Source organism: Panicum hallii, chromosome 6, assembly GCF_002211085.1.
Source record: "Panicum hallii strain FIL2 chromosome 6, PHallii_v3.1, whole genome shotgun sequence".
Lineage (NCBI taxonomy): Eukaryota > Viridiplantae > Streptophyta > Magnoliopsida > Poales > Poaceae > Panicum > Panicum hallii.
This window is the reverse complement of record NC_038047.1, coordinates 1,822,504-1,843,210: the sequence shown is the minus strand read 5'-3', so window position 1 is coordinate 1,843,210 and position 20,707 is coordinate 1,822,504. Positions and strand designations below refer to the sequence as shown.

At 44.8% G+C, this 20,707-nt stretch overlaps 5 protein-coding genes across 5 annotated transcripts; 4 read left to right on the top strand and 1 right to left on the bottom strand.

Annotated features, from left to right (window-relative positions):
* The first annotated feature begins 242 nt into the window (after positions 1-242).
* On the top strand, positions 243-6,280 carry LOC112896892. The gene is made up of 16 exons (XM_025965016.1): positions 243-626; positions 728-840; positions 1,683-1,839; positions 1,912-2,050; positions 2,263-2,356; positions 2,515-2,646; positions 2,794-2,894; positions 2,978-3,091; positions 3,314-3,531; positions 4,004-4,060; positions 4,138-4,319; positions 4,408-4,531; positions 4,648-4,703; positions 5,215-5,360; positions 5,465-5,638; positions 5,757-6,280. Exons 1-16 carry the CDS (start codon positions 352-354, stop codon positions 6,039-6,041), a joined length of 2,367 nt encoding a protein of 788 aa, XP_025820801.1. The 5' UTR covers positions 243-351; the 3' UTR covers positions 6,042-6,280.
* On the top strand, positions 6,074-10,517 carry LOC112896893 (probable sugar phosphate/phosphate translocator At3g14410). The gene is made up of 8 exons (XM_025965017.1): positions 6,074-6,879; positions 8,300-8,407; positions 8,568-8,602; positions 8,917-9,029; positions 9,126-9,387; positions 9,471-9,739; positions 9,833-10,023; positions 10,118-10,517. Exons 1-7 carry the CDS (start codon positions 6,376-6,378, stop codon positions 9,976-9,978), a joined length of 1,437 nt encoding a protein of 478 aa, XP_025820802.1. The 5' UTR covers positions 6,074-6,375; the 3' UTR covers positions 9,979-10,023; positions 10,118-10,517.
* A 380-nt stretch (positions 10,518-10,897) lies between these two features.
* LOC112896894 (multisite-specific tRNA:(cytosine-C(5))-methyltransferase trm4b) lies at positions 10,898-15,075 on the top strand. Its single transcript, XM_025965018.1, has 9 exons — positions 10,898-11,215; positions 11,395-11,539; positions 11,988-12,078; positions 12,425-12,622; positions 12,733-12,968; positions 13,229-13,360; positions 13,547-13,614; positions 13,857-13,918; positions 14,820-15,075. Exons 1-9 carry the CDS (start codon positions 11,055-11,057, stop codon positions 14,951-14,953), a joined length of 1,227 nt encoding a protein of 408 aa, XP_025820803.1. The 5' UTR covers positions 10,898-11,054; the 3' UTR covers positions 14,954-15,075.
* A 1,969-nt stretch (positions 15,076-17,044) lies between these two features.
* Positions 17,045-18,514, top strand: LOC112896830 (glycerol-3-phosphate 2-O-acyltransferase 6-like). Its single transcript, XM_025964958.1, has one exon. The coding sequence runs from the start codon at positions 17,045-17,047 to the stop codon at positions 18,512-18,514; it is 1,470 nt and encodes a 489-aa protein (XP_025820743.1).
* Positions 18,515-19,431: 917 nt separating this feature from the next.
* On the bottom strand, positions 19,432-20,705 carry LOC112898025 (non-specific lipid-transfer protein A-like). The gene is made up of 2 exons (XM_025966439.1): positions 19,966-20,705; positions 19,432-19,763 (listed from the first exon to the last, which is right to left on the bottom strand). Exons 1-2 carry the CDS (start codon positions 20,325-20,327, stop codon positions 19,754-19,756), a joined length of 372 nt encoding a protein of 123 aa, XP_025822224.1. The 5' UTR covers positions 20,328-20,705; the 3' UTR covers positions 19,432-19,753.
* Positions 20,706-20,707: the final 2 nt, after the last annotated feature.

The window sequence follows — 20,707 nt, the reverse complement described above, 5'->3', positions numbered from 1 at the left end:
ATAGAAGGGGCACACTCCTACCCTTATATGTATTAGTGGGAAGATAATGTGAGTCTATAAAAAGGCAACAAGAAAAGAAAAGAGGAAAAGATATAGCTGAATCACGACAGCAACGAATGATGTCTGTGATGGGTTGGAATACTGCAGAGATGGGTGGATTTTTTTTACATCATTGAAAAGAAAGAAAAGGCCCAGATTAGCCCAATGCCGCCCAAATATTCGGCCCATTCAAAACAAACCAACCCGACTCGCCATCAATTCATTCCCCACTCGCCCTACCTCCGCCTCCCTCCCGCCGCGCCGCCCACCGCCGCCGCGCCGCGGCCAGCGAGGTCGACGGACGGTACCACGATGGCGCAGGCCTCGGCCTTGCTGCGCCGCCTCAGGCGTCACCGCGCTGGCCCCGCTGCTGCCGCTCTTTTCCCTCGCCGGCTCGTCTCCTCCGATCCCGCGCCCGCTTCATCCTCGCTGGGTGCGGTGCTCGGGCCGAGCCACCTCTCGGTAGATGGTGGAGGAAGCGGCTGCGGCCGCTCCGCTTGGCCCGCCTCCCACCCGCGACCCCGGTTCCCTCGGCGGCAGCATGCGGCCGCTATGGCTACCAGGGCGGCGCACCAAGCTGCTTCCAGGTAGAGATGCCCTGCGACTGCTCCTCGCTAGCTTCTTCTATCCTCCCGAAATGCTGGCCCAGCTGGCGACTGTTTAACGAAGCAGCCATTCCGTCTTGCAGCCCTGACAGCCCTGTAACGGCAGCGTCAAGTGATGCAAGCACTAGCACCACCACTGCTGCCGCGCAGTCTGAGATCGTGGATTTCATCAAGTCGACGTTTGGGAAGCTTGAAGGTAATTATATGACCGCTTTTGTGGTTTTGTGTTCTATGCTCATAGTTAGCACCCGGCGAAACTACCATTTCAGCTGGAACTCTTGCATCTCGAGCAATTTTAAATTTGACCAAATTTATACAAAATAGCATCAACATTTATGTTAGAAAATAAGTATTATTAGATCAATCATGTAATATATTTTCATATACTAAATCTATTTGGAGACATAAATATTAGTAACTTTTTGTATAAATTTGGTCAAACTTGAATTATTTGACTTCTCGTAATACTTTTGGGGACGGAAGGAGTATTTCGTTACTGCTATATGCTGTCATTGTTTGTTATGGGAGCAGACCAATTTTTTTTCACTGTTGTTGAGTATTAGCATGGCCACGTCTCCCTATTTGGCATGCTGGTTATGTAGGAGTTATGTTCTTTGCAATTTTCGTGTCCCAACAATGCAGAGATGGGTGTATTCTTTTCAATGATGTCTGATGGTTGGAATACTGCAGGAGTTTTTTGTCATCTGTACTTTTGTGGCATCTTTGTGACTTAACTATATATGCAATTTAATTTCTAGAGCCTATAACTGTAAATATTTTTTATTGGAAATCTGATGGAATGCACAGGCAACCAGCAAGTAAATACATACAGGGAACTAAAATCTGCCAGAACTACTATTCCATGGACATGACAAAATGTTCCATTTTTTTGAAGATTCGTGGACTTGTATCTGATGCAAATTACAGAACATGATAGTTGTGGCTGTTCCTACATGTAAACAATAAGTTTTAATGTAATGGTATTTTTTTAGGGATTATTGCTATCTTTTAACCCTTTCATTTATTTTTGTGATGCAGGACAAAATCACTGTTGGTTGAACGCCATGAATGGCATTTGGAAGAACTTGAATCAAGAAGGAATATATCTTGTTCTTTTATATCAATCTTGTGGAACATTAAACAGCAGCAACAATCATTCAGTTGCATTTGAGAGATTGAAATATCTGCAACAGAGGTAGTTGTATATAAACTTGCCAGCTTTATACTCGACTGCAATCTTGAACTTTTCTAATCTCCCCCCTTTTAGGTATCCACACCTGAATGTTTTTGCCGTGCAACTTGGGAGTGATGTTTCTTCCTTAGCTGCTCAAAGCCAAGCAGTCCATACGATAGTGACGGATTATATTGCATTTCCTATCTTGATCTTACACAAAGACTTCTCCAATGTGAGGCTCACACCCATGTCAATTGTCACATTACTAGAGAAATTTGCTGAAGTTTTCTTTTATCGCTGAGCACATTATATGTAGGATACTAGGATACCATCTCCGATTCTCCATATAAGTGTTGAAGATCTGCGTTAATTTCTTTTATGCATTTTAGCTACTATATAAAATACTTTGTTAAAACAAAAAATTGTCCTTTGATGAGTGTTCAGATGACAAATGGTGCTTGCTACTTGCTATTTGAAGGTTCTAAGGACCCTATGCTATTCCCAAAGTGGGTTGAGGAGCCTGATCTGATGATTAAGGGTAAAATCTGAACAACATTTGCTATACTCTTGATGCTATAAATGCTATTTTCTTGTCTATTTTTCCCGACCACTTTAGCTTCGCTGTGATTTGCTTGAAAAGTTGGTATCCTCCATATTTGATAATGTTTCTTAAACGTTGAACCTTTCTGAATGCAGCCATAGAAGAACTTAGTGTGTTGAAAGAAGAACTTTCTGGAAATGTTCTATCAAGAGTTTCTTGGCAGAAAGAAGAGGTTGTCAGAGAGCCATATGTTGGTTCCTTCAAAAACTTGTTACTTAACCACCCAGGTACCCAGTTGCAGCTATTCCTTCATGTAACTTATTACTTAAAGATCAGTGTGCTTCCTAAATATATGGATATATTGCATATTGCAATCAACTGTATCTTTGTTTTTTCCATCCAGATGTGGTAATATACAATTTAATCTACTGCAGCATGCGTATCAGTTGATGAAGATGGGGATCGTATTTTTTTCTCTGACAGTAACCATCATAGGATCATCATTAGCAACAGCAATGGGATGATTTTAGACTATGTAAGCATGGCTTGCTGTGTAACTTGGGTTGCAATTTTATTATATGAAGACGATTAATTAATTTTTGCTCTTTTCCTTTGCAGATTGGATCTTCCCCAGGCTTTGAGGATGGCGAGTTTGAATCAGCCAAGTTCTTACGGCCAGCTTCATCATTTTATCATGCTGATGAAGATTGTCTATATATTGTAGATTCGGAGGTATTATCCACAGAAGATTTGCTTTTGCCTATTCTTCTTGACAACATAAATACACACTTCTTTGATTTTATATTAGGTCAGTAAAAACTAGTAAGGTGCTTGGAAATATATCTAATTCTTAGTTGGAAGTTGCAGTGTCTAGTTATTCTTAATTGTGAAGATTGACGACTATCCACAACACTAAAGAATAGTCTGATCTGTCCTTTGTGAATCTTTTTGCAGAATCATGCTGTTAGAAAAGCAGATTTGGGAAGGAGGACTTTAGAAACAGTTTATCCAGTGTCTAATAAAAGCAATGGTATCTGGGGCTGGATTACTGATAAGCTTGGTTTGAGAAAAGAAGTTACTCCAACTATTCAAGATTTTGATGCAGATTCAGTAACACTTCCATGGCATTTGATACAAATTTCAGAGGATGTCTTATTAGTTGCAGACCGCAGGTAGGTGCCTCTTCTCATCCCCTACATCTTGACCTTTTTAGATGCCAATTTGATTAACTCACTCTCATAGTGTAATGCTTCAATAGCTGTGTGTATAATCTGAGGCCTGATCTACCTCACGCATGTTTTCTTCTCCACCCTTCCTATGTTGACCTTGGCCAATTTGGTTTTGGGCTTGATATGCTATACATTTCTGAAATTCAACGTTATTTGCAAATTTATGTTGGTACTGATATTGAGGTCGAATGATAAATACTAATTTTCTATTCTTTTGGTTTATACGAGGGACAAAGCACATATTAGTGAAATTCACTGCATTTTCCGTTAGTGTTCAAACAATGTTAATGGTGATTCATGGCTTAATGCTATATTTCAGTTTTAATGTTGCATACAGGCACAGTATGCCAACAGTCAAGTTTGGCTATTCAGTTATTAGTAATTCTTCTTACTCGTGACACTTGCTATTTTGTAGCTTTGAAAGTCCATGGATCCTGAGAATATCAACCGGCAAAAAGCAGGATATTGGAAGGTTAGCATGGCTTCTTTTGTTATATATGTTAAGACTTATTTTTCCTAGCTCACTGAGCTAAGGTTGTGTGAAGGTAGAGCTGAAGTAATGGAGTCATATCAGCAAACTATAAATGAGAGGTTTGCCCTTCTTAAGGATATACACATGAATCGGCCATCAGGTGCTAAGGAACCGTATGATTCATTGGAGAAGGTCACCGGCAAGGAGCTTGTATCGTCAGTCTCCAGATTTCATAATTACATTATCTTCAGCGATACAGGTTGATCTATAAGTTGTTTGATATTGAGGTTTTTTTTGGTGTCAAATCATATAAAAATCGATTCGAATTTTTCCTCCATTGTTTGAAGATGGTCAAAGGGTTCTGAAGCACAACTTTGATACCAAGATTACCTCAACGATTAATTTCTCTAACTGTGAGGTGCTGGGGTTGCCATATTGGTCTGTTTGCAATCTCGAGAGAGTATCAACCTGGTGAGCTGCTGATTCTCTATTATGCATGCAATTGACTTTGCTGATTAAGGGATGACAGAAGCCTGCCTTCCTTTTAAATGTTCTAACATTTCTTTCTCATTACCTTGAATTTGCAGGGGACGTTCAACCGAACAATTTCAAGAGCATGTCCGTCAAGTAGATGTGCTTCCTGGTAATTTTCACATTGCTCGTTTTCTTCTGCTGATACGTTTGGTAGTAGATGCTTAGTGTTGATCATAGTCAATTGCATTCATGTGATGTCTACCTGCAATTGTTGGATAGACCACTCCCCTCCTCCTTTTTCCTTGAGATGGTGCAACCGTTTCATGATTGTGTTGTCTGCATGACTGTGGTACAGAACACCTTCTATCTCAGAAACTGATACTGCTTGCTACTCATTACATGTGTTTTCTAGGATTCTTTTTTGCCATCAATTCTTATATTGTGATTTGACAATAGGGTTACAAAGGAGCTATCTTTATTTGTATAATGCAACTGCATGATTAAAGAACTTCAGGAATTAAATGAACACAACACTATAAATAATCATGAAAATTACGGTAAGATATTCTAATGCATAACCTAAGAGGAACTCTGTTTGTTTTCTGACTTAGTGGGCCATTGCTCTGTAGTATGTTATTCAAGTAAGAAATCTTTGTAACCGGAGGGGTCCAATTTAACAGGAAGATGCAATATCACGGTCTACATAGACATTCCAGTTGACACTGAACTTGCTGCACCCTTGGCCGAGAATTGTGTCTGGCGCCAAGTGAGGGGATCTGGTGCTGAGATTTCTGGTTGCGATGGACCAGACACGGCAATGGAAAAGGTAAAAAGCACTGCCATCGCGGGCATCATAATTTTTCCTAATTATTCAAGTGCAAATCTAGTCGGCAAAAGTCTAATCCTTCATGTGGACACTCATGCCGTCAGGTTGGGATCGCACAGCAGTGGTACGACGAGCTGGACAACCTAGCCTTCTCTGAAGTCGCCGAGGAACCTACCACTGCGCATGGGGGTGACGATAAATCCGCTGATCAAAGCTACCAAGATCAGCGAAGAGTGCAGTTCACCTGTGCGGTGAACGTCAGCCCTGGGACATGTGAGGTACATTATCATCTGAAGCAAAAAAAAAAAAAAAAAAAACCTGATCATTCCTACATGCTTCCATCCATACCACAATGAGGATCAAACACATCGCACCGATGTTGTGTGTCATTTGCAGCTGGTGGCCTCTGCCGCGCTGTACCTGAAGCTCGCGAGGACGATCGGCGATCATGTGGATCAGAAAGCCCTGGTGAAGTGGATCATGGGCTGCCAGCGCCGCGAGGAGCACGCCGGCGTGGAGCTCCTGATGGGGAGCCGCGGCGGTGACGCGAGGGACCTGGTGGTGATGAGGCCCGTGCACCTGCGGCTGCGGCTGGAGTGCGGCGACCACCCCGCCGGCGCCACCAACAAGGAGACCATCAGCACCGAGTCCAGCCTCAAGATCGACGTCTCTTTGGACTAGCGGTTGCGGTTCCGATTCCGATTCCGATCTTCTTTTTCTTGGTCGACGTGTCTGTCATGGCACGCACCACCGTTTGCCGCTACGTACATTGCTGGAGGCAGTCGTGATGGAGGGCTCTTGTCGGTGTGGAAAGGAACGGCCTGACACGTTGCATAGTTTTTGTACCCACATGAAACATTTCAGTCGGGATCTGTGGAAACTGGGACGGAGCCTGGAGAATCTGTCCCGATAAAAGCCAAGGATTGGCGCACCCCGAAGTGACGATTTGATTCGCACGGGTGGCCGCCGTGGAAGAACTGCCGGCTAGACGGCACCTCACCGGCTCACCGTTTCCATGGAGCCGGCCGGCGCACGCGTGCAAGTACAGTACAGTATCGTGCCGACGATGTCGTGCGTGCCCACCTTTGACTGGCCTAATTTTGACTTCCCAAAGCAACGCAAAGCGAAGGCGGGTCGTGGGCCAGGCCACGCGCGGCCAGCAGGGCCCACACGCAGCGACCCAGCCGGGGGGAGGCCGAGGCGGTGGCCGGCGCGGCGCACGCCAACATCCCCCTCCCGGATCTCCTCCTCTCCCACCCTCCCTCCCTCCATTCCCAATCACGAGGCGCCCAGTGCTAGTGCACACCCCCAGCGCGTCCACCACCGCCGCCAGGCACGGCGAGGCGAGGCGAGCTCACGGGGTTGCCGCGGTCCGGACCCCATGGAGAGGAGTAGTAATGGCGGGAGCGGGAAGCCGCCGGTGACGGAGAGCAAGGCGGCGTGGAGGGACGGCGCCGTCACCTACTTCCACCTCCTCTTCTACATCGCCATCTCCGGCGGCCAGATCTTCTTCAACAAGGCAAGCCCGGAGCCAGCCCCCTCTTCTCCCAGTAGTCGCGGCTCGTGCCCGGGCTCCCCCCCGGCGGCCCGGCACGCGCTCGATCTCGCTAGTCGATTTCGGGTCCGTGAGAGAAATGGGTCCGATTCCTCGAGGGTTTTGCGTAGATCAACGTCTACAAATGGGTCCTGCTGGGAAGCCTGGAGGGCGAAATGCGCTCCGGCTGGGGTGTTTTTTGGTGGATGCCGTGGGGTGAGTGCGCTGAGAATTTGGGGACGGGGCTGGTCGTGATCGTGGAGTGAAAGTTTTGGTTTGCTCCGGCGATGGATTCCTCCTTGGCCCCCTGTGTTCGTCACCGAATCAGTATCTGCTTCTGCAGGCCAGGGGAAAAGCGTTTACGCTCATGTACCTGTAGCTTTTTTAAAATAATTTTACTGTACAATTTCATAACAAAATTGCTGGTCCTTGGAGCCTATTATCCCACCCGTTTAGCTAGCCTTCAACTGGGCTTTGTGAATGTCATGCGCAGATCCCCTTTACCGTCAATTTCACTGCACAGCAGCTTGAGATCTGGGGAACGCTTCAAGCTCACTTTGTTGCTTGCTTGTTTCCTTTGCTCGGGCAATGTGGATCTCCTTTTGGTTGGGGCGAGTTGACTTGCTCTCATGCAACAGCTCGTATGTGCTTCAACAATGAGAAAATTATTTCTGTTTTTTTTTCCTTGCTAAAAGTTTGCTGAAACATGCAGCAATTAGTCAAGTGTAGTGCAGTGTGCCTGAAGGGGATATAGAGGTCATTTTGATACCATGACTTGTTCTGCTAGCAATTTTGAAGAATTCCCCCCCAGCGACCAGGTTTCTCCTGCCATTGCTTTTCTTATGGCAAGTGGTTTGAGAAACCTGTGATTTCCTTGACTTGAAGGCCTATTCTAGCAGATAGACCATTTGATATTGAAAATCAACACCTGGGCGGTGGGCACTTGTCAAATTCTGCATACTTCTTCTTTCTTCTGTCAATTGGATAACCTCTATTAGATCGCCCCATAGAAATTTAGAAACCAACAATTTCTGCATTTTCCAGTGGCTCTATCCCATTTCTATACAAACAAGACTAAGAATGAATTGTAAAGCAGATAAGAGGGTAGATTTGAACTGGTTGTGGTTTTATTAGATTAATCATCATCAGTTAGGTCTCTTGATGCCTTGGTTCTTTTTGACTTCACATTGTAAAGCAGGATTCTGCAAAATTACTTTAATTGATTGAGTATAGTAGTTTTGTTGTAGTAGCAAAATTCATGCCCTAATGGATTTTCCCTTCGCTAGTTGCAAGCAGTTGCATGAAACTTCGTTCATGTGGTGAATTTTGATCTTTTAAATTTTTATGGCATTGAACTGCCTCTCAACCTTATTAACTGTTAAGTACTTTTTGTCGCTTGGTGCAGTGGGTCTTATCCTCAAAAGAGATCAACTTCCCCTATCCAGTGGCACTGACTCTGCTCCACATGGTCTTCTCATCTGTAGTGTGCTTTGCAATTACGAAAGTTTTCAAGGTACTTATCCATGCAGTTATAATGGCGCCCTAATTTCTTGCTGTATTAGTAGTTAGAGGCGTAATAACTGAGACTTCCTGTGGTTTCATTTGCTCCATTGATATTCTATAGGTCTGGGCACACACTTACTATTTCCTTTTATTTTGATGATATTTCCCAGATCATAAAGATTGAGGAGGGAATGACTACAGATATGTGAGTCTCGGCTCACTCTAATTTCTTAGACATATAAACTACTTTCTTACTAATAAATTTTCTGTTGAATGATTATGTTACCTATTCAACCTTGTGCAAGACGCATACATACATGTCTTATGTTCTAATATTGAAATTTAAGTTCTTGAAGAAACATCAGTTTACTTTTACCTTTGAATAGGCTTACTTTTCCTTAGAGCGAACATAATAGCATTCTCACCACGCAAGTCAAAATTAATGATTTTATTGTTTTGTTCATACTATGTGCTGGAATTGCACTATCTTTTTTCTTACCAGTTCACCTGAACTTTCAGATACATCAATTCAGTTATTCCAATTGGAGCAATGTTCGCAATGACACTTTGGCTTGGGAACAGTGCATACCTCTACATATCTGTCGCGTTTGCACAGATGTTGAAGGCAATAAGTATGTGTGCTTCACCCTTTTTTGATAGAGATGGACAAACATAGGCTTTCGCTAATTGTACACATAATGCTCATATTCTCGTTACTGAACACACAGTGCCTGTAGCCGTGTTTCTCCTCGGAGCAGCATTCGGCCTAGAAGAAATGAGCTATAAAATGCTTGCTATCATGTCTGTCATCAGCGTCGGAGTTATTGTGGCTTCTGTTGGTGAAATTACAATTAGTTGGATTGGAGTAGTTTACCAGATGGGTGGAGTTGTTGCAGAAGCCTTAAGACTTATCTTCATTGAGATATTTCTGAAGAAAAAGGGCGTCAAGCTGAACTTGATATCCATGATGTACTATGTTAGCCCTTGCAGGTATGTTGTCCGTTCACTCTTCTGATTAATTAACTTGAAAATATCGGCTATTGTTTTAACTTCATGTATGATTTTTCATGCAGTGCTCTGTGCCTCTTTATTCCCTGGTTGTTCTTAGAGAAGCCAAAGATGGATGATAGTATTTCGTGGAACTTCCCACCATTTACATTGTTCTTAAACTGCCTGTGCACTTTCGTACTCAATATGTCGGTTTTCCTTGTGATATCTCGGACTAGTGCACTGACAGCACGTGTGACTGGAGTCGTGAGGGATTGGTCTGTAGTCCTGCTGTCAGCTGCCATCTTTGCTGATACACAGCTTACCTTCATAAACATATTTGGTTATGCCATAGGTATTCTACTGATGAATCTGAATCATTGACCTTAATGATTGATTTTTCTGTACCTATTTGGTAACATTTTACTTGAAATCCTGCATCCTGCAGCCATAGCAGGTGTTGTTGCATATAACAATCACAAGCTCAAGGTGAAACCTCAAGCAAACCCACAGCAGGGTGATGAGAACAAGGTCAGCCCAGGAAACCCTCGAGATGTTGAGATATCAATGAACTCTACAAAAGAAGCTTCATAGCACCAAAAGTAGCAAGACTCTGAAACAGTTTTCTTTTTCAGAAAGGTAATATAAATTATTGATGCCGCTACTGCACAAAGCACACATATGTCATCCAGAAAATTTGCTGATATGATGTTTGCATTTACTTGTGATCTAGGAGAATTGCGCTCTTGCTTTTGTTGGTTGGCCAGCTCTCCTTGGACTATACATTCTTTTTTCTTCCCACCAATCGTCAGGGAAGACATTTTGTACAATAATATGCTCAAGAAGTCAAGATAATACACTCCCATCGCATTTGTACTATTGTTGCTCAAAACGGTGGGAGCATGCCATACAGATGAAAATTAGGCCATGTAAATTTTTCGTATTTTTGGAACTGCTGTAGCAACACATCAGGTGCTCCAAAAGAGGCAGCCCTGAATCCTTCTTTGTACTTGGTTGACTGGGGATCATGGGAACTAAGATGTTACCTGTATATGTAGTATGTTTGCAACTTGCAAGGACAATATGTAATTTTGGCATATCAAAGAATGTGAAATGTTGATAGTTTGTTTGAAGCATTTTCTTCCTGCTAAGTATTTAACAGTTCTCGAATGTTGGTAGTTTGTTTGGAGCATTTTCTTTCTGCTAAGTATGTTGCAATATGCTAAAAGAGCTTATTTGTTAAAAGGCTAAACGGCATGGGGTACTGGTCTTCTGCTACACGATTTTTTCATCAATTCTGATTACAGATGTGAGCATTCTCAATTTTCTGTTTTTTAATAAATTTCTTCAGTACTGCAAATCTTGTGCAATATCCTTTTCAGTAATAGTAGATGTTAGCTACTGCAAGTACTGATTTGCAACCCAAAGATTTTTTTTAAAAAAAATTGTGCCCCAAATAAGTACAAAAATACAAGTAAAATGATGACTGGAACACCCTGGTCACCTGGTCCCACTGGCCATTGGGTTCGATTGGGTTGAACCCGACCGTCTCTGGCCGGTCCCAGCCCAAAGCCCTCCCTGAGCGGCGGCGGCGGACCTTGCCGCCCATCCTCTACGCTCAAGGTTCGTTCTGTGCCCAGCTTCTTTGAGGGGAAATCGGCCCGGCGGGAATGGAGGAGACGGATCGTGCACAAGGTTCCGTTCCCGAGCCCGGAGAAGAGCAGCAGGACGCGCCCCTGCCGCTGCCGCCCGCCTTCCTCGAGTTCCTCTGCGAGAACGGCCTGGACCCAGCGTTGTACTCCACGGCGGCCACCATCCCGCGCTACATAAGGTGAGGAGGCTCGGCCGGCCAGCGCAACGGCAGCACTGACAACATCCTTGCTGCACTGCACCTGTGGCTGGTTGCAGGCTTCTGTTTGCTTACTGTCTCGCATTATGCTCGCTTCGCTTGTTTATTTGCTGCTGCAAGCGAGTGAAAAGAGGGAGCTTGATTTTTTTTTCTGATGCAAGGTTAAAACCAGGCATGGAGTCCCAGATAGCGGAGATCGAAGGTGAGTTGAAGTGTGTGCTCGAGAACGTTTCATGGCTGCCAGGTTTCTATGCGATTCCGCCCGAAGTTCTGATTGCTGGCTCCAAGGCTTATCAGCAAGGGAAGGTGAGAAGGAATTTGTGAATTTTTTCAGGTGTCCTGTTTTAAATGCCAGCATGGCGCAATTGTTTTGTTATATATCTTTAATCAACTTTAGCACACTAGTATAAGTTGATGGTACCTGTCGCATGGTGGCATATGTAAATTTACACCTATATAAATGGTATTTGTATGTGAATTTTTTAAAGAAATATGTAATAGACATCAAAATAACTAAATCGGCAAATGACACACTGCCTTCCAATTCCTATCGACGGGGTGTAGGTAGAACTTATGCTGAATGCTCAATAAATAGAGAGAGTACTTCCTTTATAGGCACCTAAAGTTTAGAGGATTTACTCCGGGTTTCAATTTGAGGCAGAAGCTGGAATTGCCCAAGCCAAACTTACCATATTATCATGTTTTTCTTTTGCCCCATTTGCTTCCTGCCAAGCATATTTTTCACGCATTGCAGATCTATGGAATCGATGCAGCTTCTGGAGCTGCTATATTAGCACTTGATGTTCGACCAGGAGACCATGTTCTTGATCTCTGTGCAGCCCCAGGTAGTTATTTCTCCTATAATTTGTCTCGTGTATATGTGGAGCATCATTTTCAATATCAAATGAATTACATAAGAACAAACATGCTTTTTTTTCATTAACTGCATGGGTGTCACAGTATAGACGAACTAGTTTTATACAAGTGGAACATGTTGCCAAATAGATGCAACTGGGCCAAATAGTTCCCGAACCAAAGATCAAGCAGTCTGGTACTGACTTCATGCTGTTATCCTTCCAATCGTAATTTTTAAATTGGATTATCTTTCTGTTAGTACTGTAGCTTGTGTTAGATCTTTCCTTGTTTGTGATATTTTCACCATGCTGATGATGCCGATATATTATATGCAAGGTGCAAAACTTTGCATGCTTGCAGATATGCTTGGAAGCACAGGTTCTCTGACTGGCGTTGATGTTGCAAAACACCGTCTTTCAGCCTGTCGTACAATGTTGCAGAAGTATTCTCTCGGTGACCGTACCCGGCTCTTTGTTGCTGATGGGACTTTGTTTTCCATTTTGCCTGTGAACTCCAACCTGCGAAGAATGGAAGGTATTCTGGTTTTAAAGAACTCCTGCTCTTTTTTGTTTTTTCTTGTTTTGGAACACGTGAAAGGGTATACCATTGTTGGAGTGGACTTATCTTCATGCTATCTGTCACAGGGTCAATTGGCCTTGAAGAAAATGGAGGTACATTCTCAGAATGGACTTCGAGGAGATCATGGAAGGATCGGCAGAAGGCTAAGAAATTAAATGCAACCGGTTCACAACATCTACTGGCATCTTCAGAACCTGAACTAATATACTATGGTAAACATTCAGGATTAGTTGGGCTGTGTAAAGCTGATGTCCTTTGTCCGGCAGTTGATGATGAAGCCTGTACATCTGGCTATGATAAGGTATTGTGTTGTAACCTCATAGCATCTTTGGCTTGGGTTATGTTATATATTGCTGGGTGTCATTGGAGGTATGTAATTATATCTTCGTCCGCTGAATGGAAAAAGTATCGTGTGTGATAATTAACAAATTATATTAGAACATCCTGTAGCTACTATTCTTCATGATTGGAAATAAGAAATAGCATGCTGAAACTGGAAATTTGAAGCCCTCATAGACAACTGTGCATGTTTCTCACTTCATTTGAATGAAATATATGCAGGTCCTAGTGGATGCGGAGTGTACTCATGATGGATCCATAAAACACATTCAGAAATTTGAGTTCTGGGGATGGAAAACTTTAGATCGCCGTGTACTCGATGCTGAAAGAACTGATAACCTGCTTCAGCTTCAGGTACCTGTTTCATTGATATTATAATGCTTGGTGGGTTGGACCTGATCCAGGCATCCTCTTATCTATATTTTACATCCAATTTGATATCTTAATATGTGCTTGCTATGAAGTTTCTGTTCCATTACTCATGAAATTTATGCTGTATATACACAGAAGGTAGTTTGACAAACTTCATTTGTTATGCAGTTACATCTTCTCACCAATGGTTTTAGATTGTTGAAAACTGGTGGATCACTTGTATATAGTACTTGCAGGTGAGTAATCTCTTCAACTATCAGTGCAACAGTTCATGCCTCTTACATTTGTTTTAGGAATTTCAGAACAAATTTGTAACTCCTAGAAACAATTTAGAAAAAAAACAATAATTATTCTGGGAATTTGGTCTTATTTGACTTCGAACTTGAAACCGTATATATTTCAGTTTCACCAAATTTGTACCTTCTGTTGTATTTGCATGTCATATTGTGTAATAACTTCTGCTTTTGCCTTCATATAGCATGACAATTGCACAAAATGAGAATGTGGTTCAGCAATTCCTTTCAACACAGCCTTCAGCAGGTAAGAACTATGTTGCTCGCTTCGGTAATTTCATTATTATTAGTTTGCAGACTAGAAACTCTTTTTTCTCATTTAGAGTTCCATGCTGTTATATCTTTCCGAAACAAAACTTTGTAAATTGTACTCAGTGCGGTTTCACTTAGTGATATAGAACATGGCTAATTACACTTACAGAGAAATCTAATGTCCAAAGCATTTTTTTTTTCTTATGCCCTCATGAGGTTGGAGCAAAATCAGCCCACTTCATGGTCAGGGTAGGTGACCAGATCTGGCCAAGCAATGTCGTCCCAACTATGGTGTTCCTTGGCCTGATCTTGTAGCTTGCCTAGTGGACTAGACCAATGTGTAAATAGTTGTGTGCAGCGTTTAACTGGACTTGTCTAGACCAGAGTTATCCTGAACTTAAATGATGTTCGACTAGCTACACAGCAGTTAGGGAATATATTGTTTGATGTAGGCAAGATTGGAGGTGTTAACTTGTAGAAAAAACGGCCCTAAAAAAAAGAACTAGTAGAAAAAATGATATTGTATCCTATACTGTAGAACCAATAAGCAAAAATTCAAGAATAAAAAGTATAAAATAAAAAGGGGAAGACTATAGGATTTTTTTTAACTACATACAACTCTAAAAGTGCAAATGTTCTTCTTTGGAAATTATGGAAATTGGAATGCAAATCAGCTTCTTTGTTCTGGTATTGAACTTCTTTCACCACGAATCTGATCTTGAAATGTTCAAACAAGGTCTCAGTAATTTTTTGTTGGTGGAGTATGGAAATGCTTTATGTATCATGTGATATTTGTCTTCAATCATTCAAGTTGATGACAAACTTCATTGATGGCCTTTATGGGATATGTTGCTTGTTTTTCCAATATCCCCTGATGTCACGTCTACAACTTGCAGATTTACAAAAAATTGATTTGTCCGATAGTTGGCCCTGCAGAAGTGGTGGCATCCCCAAGACCTTGCGATTTGATCCTGTAACTTCGCAAACCAGTGGTCTTTTTGTTGCCAAGTTCAGTAAACTACCGACATAAAGCATTTTCTGGTTTATCTTCCTGTACCATCCATGTCCTACTTAGTCGCCTTTTCACTTGAAATACTGGTTTTCCTTGCCAGAACCAAAAATGATAATATAGTACAAGTTGGTTTTCATGCTTTTTCTGAGATATTCACATTTAACGCATGCCTCTGATTATGAGGAGACAAAAATCCGTGCTCCATCAATCGTCTGGCTATGGATTGGTAGCAACTGCCAATTACCCAAATCTTAACTCAGGATGTGGTAGGTAAATGTTAGGTCTCAGTTCTTTTGACAACAATTCATGCCATGCTGCTTGCTAGTACTTGTTGGTACACCCTCCTCTAGTTTTAAATGATTTGCACAATTCCTCTAATTTTAAATGCTCTGTACAATTCCTCTGATGTAAAATGCTTTGTTCAATTCCTCTAATTTTATATCCTTTTTTCGATTCTGGCGGGTAAAAGGTTGTTTTCCTTCATCAGTTTCGTGTTTCTTGCTTTCATGATATCCATGATCTCTAACTAAGTACGAATGAACGCCGGGGATTCATGGTAACTTCGCATGAGGTGTTCGCCACCCTCATGCTGCAACTTTTCTTTAAAAAGAAGAAGATAATTATGGAGCGAAAAAGATCCCAGCATCTACACCATGAGATGCACGCAGCTATCCTCATCCTCATGTTATGACGACTTGTCAGTCCAAAGGCTTGCCTTGGCTTGTTTTGCTTCCTGATTTGTTTGGCTTCATAGGATTAGCGTAATATTACGCCTAAAGCCCTAAACAAATGAATTGCCTCTAGTTGTTGCATCACGGTGGACGACAGTAACAAGATGACAAAAAGTTTGACCATCGGTCGTGATGGGCAGCTTGTAAAGTAACATGGAGATGGACCGAGCAGCAAAGCAGGTCTAATCTCTCCTGCTTGCAATTAACAACTGAAAACAGTAGCCATCTCCTGCTGCATGATGTAAACCTATGGTTAGGGCAATAACATAGGTTTCGAAGTATATATTACACCTAAATCGCCTTTTTTAGGTTATTGGAAATGTGTTAATGGACCAGGTAGTTTGGAAGGTTTGGAACTTGTTTGAATCAAGGACTTTTTTAAAGGAATTTGACTAATATTCCAAAAAAAAATCCTGAAAAAAAGATCGTAAGTTTTAATCTACTAGGTTATTTGTATTTCCTGGTGCGCTTGATTTATTTTCATAACATGTTTGTACTACTTAGTTGTCCACATTTACACTTTTTTTTAAAAAAAATCCCAAGAGGTCTAGAAAACCAAACATGCATGCATTGCAGTCCAGTAGGTCCAGTAAACTCAATGCTTATATTGCTATCAATTTATTTTTGTCATGAGAAACCTGTTGGATGTGTGCCAATGTCAGCTATACATATGACTGAATCTCAGACTTTATCTTTTTATTTACTTGTTTTCATCGTTTTCTACCTTATGTTCTTAGAAGTTCCATTCTCCATCACATTAGCACTAGAACAAGAATCAAGAGACAATTCAGATTGCCAAACATGCAGGTCGTTGGTAGGTTCTCTAAACCATGTAACTGCTAGCACACTGCCCATCACTTTATATTTGTCACAAGGAACTTGCTAGCTACTTATCTGGATGCACCATATCTTTCTTTATCGCCCATGCATGGCTTGCTCATGTGAAGCATCCGTATGGCCCGCCGCCATGGATCTCTTCTCCATTGCTGTTCTCTACCAGAAAGAACTGTTTCGAAGATGAACTTTCATGTATAATTTTCAGGCTACCAAACTAAATAATTTAAAGCCGAAGTTTGACAAGTTTTACTGAAGTGTCCAAAATGTCTATGTAAGCATTTGTGAGCCGATGGAGTATAGGCATACATTCATTTTTCAAAAAGGCGAATTTACACGCTACACATATATATACTTTTTTTCTTTGAATGAAATAAATATTACTGTAGATGTTTGACTCACCAATGGCAAAAGAATTGAAATAGTAGTGTCCACTATACTACATATATCTGCATAGACAAGCCTGTCGTACCCAACACTGATATTTAAGCTTACCTTTCTCTTCCTTGGCTGCAATTGCCAAAGTGAGACTGCAACTCCACCCATGGCGGCTGATTCTCACCGGTGCACCAGCGTCGCCGCCGAGCTGGAGGGCACGCTCCTCATCTCCGGCAGCCTCTTCCCATACTTCCTCCTCGTCGCCCTCGAGGCCGGCGGGCCACTCAGGGCCGCCGTCCTGCTCGCCGTCTACCCTCTCGCCGCGCTGCTCGGAGCCGCCTTCTCGGACGAGCTCCCTCTCCTCGCCATGACGTTCCTTTCCACCGCCGGCCTCGGCGTCGGCGACTTGGCGGCGGTGGCGGGGGCCACGCTGCCCAGGTTCTTCCTGGCCGACCTCCGGCGCAGCGCGTTCCGGGCCCTGGCGCGCCACGCCGGCGAGAGGTACGTCGTGACGCGCCTGCCGAGGCTCCTCGTGGAGCCGTTCGCCAGGGAGTACCTCGGCGCCAACGTCCGTGTCGTTGGGGCGGAGCTCCGGGTGGTCGGGAGGAGGTTCTCCGGGACGGTGGCCTCGCCGGGCGTCGCGGCTGGCGCCGACCGGAGCCTGGGAGCTCTGGTGGCCGTTCTCGGGCGCGACCGGATCGTCGACGTCGGGCTGTGCTCCGGCGCGGCCGGCGACCGGCAGCCGGCGTTCTTGCAGCTGTGCCAGGAGCGCCGCGTGGTGTCCACCCCGGAGAAGGCGCCGTCGACGCCGCTGCCGCGGAGCGAGTACCCACGGCCGCTGGTCTTCCACGACGGCCGCCTCGTCTGCCGGCCCGAGCCGCTCGCGTGCCTCGCCATCTTCCTGTGGCTCCCGCTTGGTGCGCTCCTGTCCGTGACGCGCCTCCTCCTCGGCTTCCTCCCCCACGGCGCCGGCCTCCTCCTCGCCGCGGCCACCGGCTTCCGGATAAGAGGCGAGCTCGGCGGAGCAACCGGGCCGGCGGCGGGCCGGCGGGGCACATTGTTCGCGTGCAACCACCAGACGCTGATGGACCCGGTGATCCTCTCGACGGTGCTGCGCCGGAAGGTCACGGCGGTGACGTACAGCCTCTCCGGCTTCTCGGAGCTGATCGCGCCGATCCCGACCGTCCGGCTGACGCGCGACCGCGACCGGGACAGCCGGATCATGCAGTCGGAGCTGGCGCGCGGCGACCTGGTGGTCTGCCCGGAGGGCACCACCTGCCGGGAGCCGTACCTGCTCCGGTTCAGCCCGCTGTTCGCGGAGATCGCCGGCGAGGTCACGCCGACCGCCGTCCGCGCCGGCGGCGCCATGTTCCACGGCTCGACGGTGCGGGGGCACAAGTGGCTGGACTCGGTCTTCTTCCTCATGAACCCGGCGCCGTGGTACGAGATCCGGCTCCTCGCGCCGGTGGCCACGTATGGCGGCGGCGCGTCGAGCCGCGACGTGGCGAACGGCGTCCAGCGCACGATCGGCGACGAGCTCGGGTTCGAGTGCACCGAGCTGACGCGCAGGGACAAGTACCGGATGATCGCCGGCCACGACGGCGTCGACGCTAGGTCAGCGCCGGCGGCGTCGTAGTGGAGCTCGCGATGTGCCACGCACGCAACGCGAGCAACGCATGCAGAGCGTCGCGGAACGCGTGTTGTTTGTGAAACTTGGAAGCAGGGGCTACATTTTTACTCTCCATTTGTTGTGAACTTTTAAATTTGTAATCGTGTTGGGTGATACTTTTATATAGTTACAAAAACAAAACAGGGTAGTTCCCAATTGTATATTTTTGGGTAAAGAAGTATAGAATACAATCAGGAGGTCCACCTCAAGGGTTTTTCAAATTTGCAGGCTAACTAACATAAGGTTATTTAAACTTTTGTTTGTAACTCCTCCTAATCTTCAGCTGCTTAAGGTTCCTCTGCAAATCCTCTCATGAACAAAAATGCTGACAAATATAGGAATACTACAAGGCCTTGTTTTTTTTTTTGTCACGAAGAACCACACATGCTAGCTAGATGGATTCATCATCCATATTGATCAGTTCTGGTCGTTCCAGTAGTTGAAGCAGCCACTTCAATCGATCTGCCGGTGAACTGACGACCACACATGCCCCAACAGCATCTGCCAGTGAAATCATGAAATCAAACCCCATCCAACATCATGGTTGAAGTTGAAGGAACACACATCTCTGAACTCAACTGAGCTCAAAGGTTCTGTTAACACCAAAACTTGTTCAAAGATTTCTGCTGAGAACGACCTACCATTTTGTACGTAATCCTAGACTTCAAATTTCGTGAACAGTTTGAAACAAAATGCAGATGGATGGATGAACTGAATACGGACCGGCCGGCGATGTGATGAACTGGGGATCGTCGCTGCCACGCCTGAACAAGTAAGTAGAACTCGTCCCTGGCCAGCACGGGTATTTCTATTGTTTAGTATTATTACATGATATCGGACGGTTCTTTCCTTTTTTATATTTTTACTAAAAGGATGGCAAGAGATTTTCCATGGGTTTTATTAGACGACATAAAGAAAAGACAAGCTTGAAAAAAACAAGTGCAAACAGCCGAAGATCATCACTAGTGTTGATGAACAACTTCAAGACGACAACTCTCCACGCAGGGAGAGATGCGAAACCACCACAAAAGCATGGGGGCACCAATACATTATTTCAATAGTGCAGTAGACAGAAACTAGCATGCAGAGCAAGGGCCTTATTGCAAGAGCAAGCAACTGGTTCATCTAGAGTGAACCCGTCCAGCAGATCTTTTCTCCATTTTCAGGATGGCCTCTTTGCCTTCATGCACGTGTTGTTTAGCTAGCTCATGGAATTCTGAAATGTCAGGAACCAAAACGAAAATAAGCACTAATTAGTAAATATATGGTACCATAAGTAAAAGCTAGATAATTATTTATATATATATATATTATGTTCAAAAGTTAGCATATATACATCTATATATGCGGAATTTTAATAAATTTTGTGCAAACATAGTATATAGCTGGCGCGCTTGCTTTTGCTTTAGACCACGTACGTGGTGCAGTCGAAGTTCAGGGTGAGCGGGAACGGCAGCGGCGAGCCGCACTGCGCCGGGAGGACGCGGATGGCGTCGGCGTTGAGCCCCGGGAACCTCGCCGCCGCCTGCTTCACGCACTCGCACGCCTGCCGCCGCTCCGCGGTGCCCGACGGCAGCGCCCGGATCCGCCGCACGCCGGCGCAGCACTCGGCGGGAGGCGCCGCCTCCTTCCCCGTCACGTACCCGACGCAGGGGACCAGGTTCGCGTCCACCTCCGGGCACGTCACGGCGCCCTCGGCCGGCCTCGCCGCCAGGACCATGAACGCCATGGCCGCCGCCAGCACCACGACCGCCGCCGCCGCACCGCCCTTCCTCGCCATCTCGACGATCTGTCTAAGCTAGCTTCCTTGTTAGTGTTGCTGCTGCTCTAGCTGTTTGGTGGTGGTGTTGCTGCGAGTCGCGATCATGGAGTGGCTCAGCAGCTGGGGATTTATAAGGCTCAGGGTCGGCGAGGCCGTTCAGCTTTCTGTTGGGACTGTTGGTGCTGATGCCAAGCTCATAAATGGCAGCCGCGAGTGATGCATTGGTATGCCAAAAATGGCCGGCAGATGGATAGGGTTTTCAGTTTTCTGGCCATGCCGACATGCCGTGGATGATCTCAAGGCCATGGCAACCGTTACAAGTTTCAACAGTTTGATCATGAGAAGCTCATCAAGTGATCTTAATTCTTAAACATATTTCTCAAACTCAAATTAGGCAG

Excerpts from the sequence above, each read along its gene's own strand:
- LOC112896892 (XM_025965016.1), top strand. The coding sequence starts at position 352 with ATGGCGCAGGCCTCGGCCTTGCTGCGCCGCCTCAGGCGTCACCGCGCT. Across the intron at positions 841-1,682 it reads GACGTTTGGGAAGCTTGAAG|GACAAAATCACTGTTGGTTG; the intron begins GTAATTATATGA and ends TTTGTGATGCAG. Across the intron at positions 5,361-5,464 it reads CAGACACGGCAATGGAAAAG|GTTGGGATCGCACAGCAGTG; the intron begins GTAAAAAGCACT and ends TCATGCCGTCAG.
- LOC112896893 (XM_025965017.1), top strand. The coding sequence starts at position 6,376 with ATGGAGCCGGCCGGCGCACGCGTGCAAGTACAGTACAGTATCGTGCCG. Across the intron at positions 8,603-8,916 it reads GAGGGAATGACTACAGATAT|ATACATCAATTCAGTTATTC; the intron begins GTGAGTCTCGGC and ends CTGAACTTTCAG. Across the intron at positions 9,388-9,470 it reads TACTATGTTAGCCCTTGCAG|TGCTCTGTGCCTCTTTATTC; the intron begins GTATGTTGTCCG and ends TTTTTCATGCAG.
- LOC112896894 (XM_025965018.1), top strand. The coding sequence starts at position 11,055 with ATGGAGGAGACGGATCGTGCACAAGGTTCCGTTCCCGAGCCCGGAGAA. Across the intron at positions 12,969-13,228 it reads GTACATCTGGCTATGATAAG|GTCCTAGTGGATGCGGAGTG; the intron begins GTATTGTGTTGT and ends AAATATATGCAG. Across the intron at positions 13,361-13,546 it reads ATAACCTGCTTCAGCTTCAG|TTACATCTTCTCACCAATGG; the intron begins GTACCTGTTTCA and ends TTTGTTATGCAG.
- LOC112896830 (XM_025964958.1), top strand. The coding sequence starts at position 17,045 with ATGGCGGCTGATTCTCACCGGTGCACCAGCGTCGCCGCCGAGCTGGAG.
- LOC112898025 (XM_025966439.1), bottom strand. The coding sequence starts at position 20,327 with ATGGCGAGGAAGGGCGGTGCGGCGGCGGCGGTCGTGGTGCTGGCGGCG.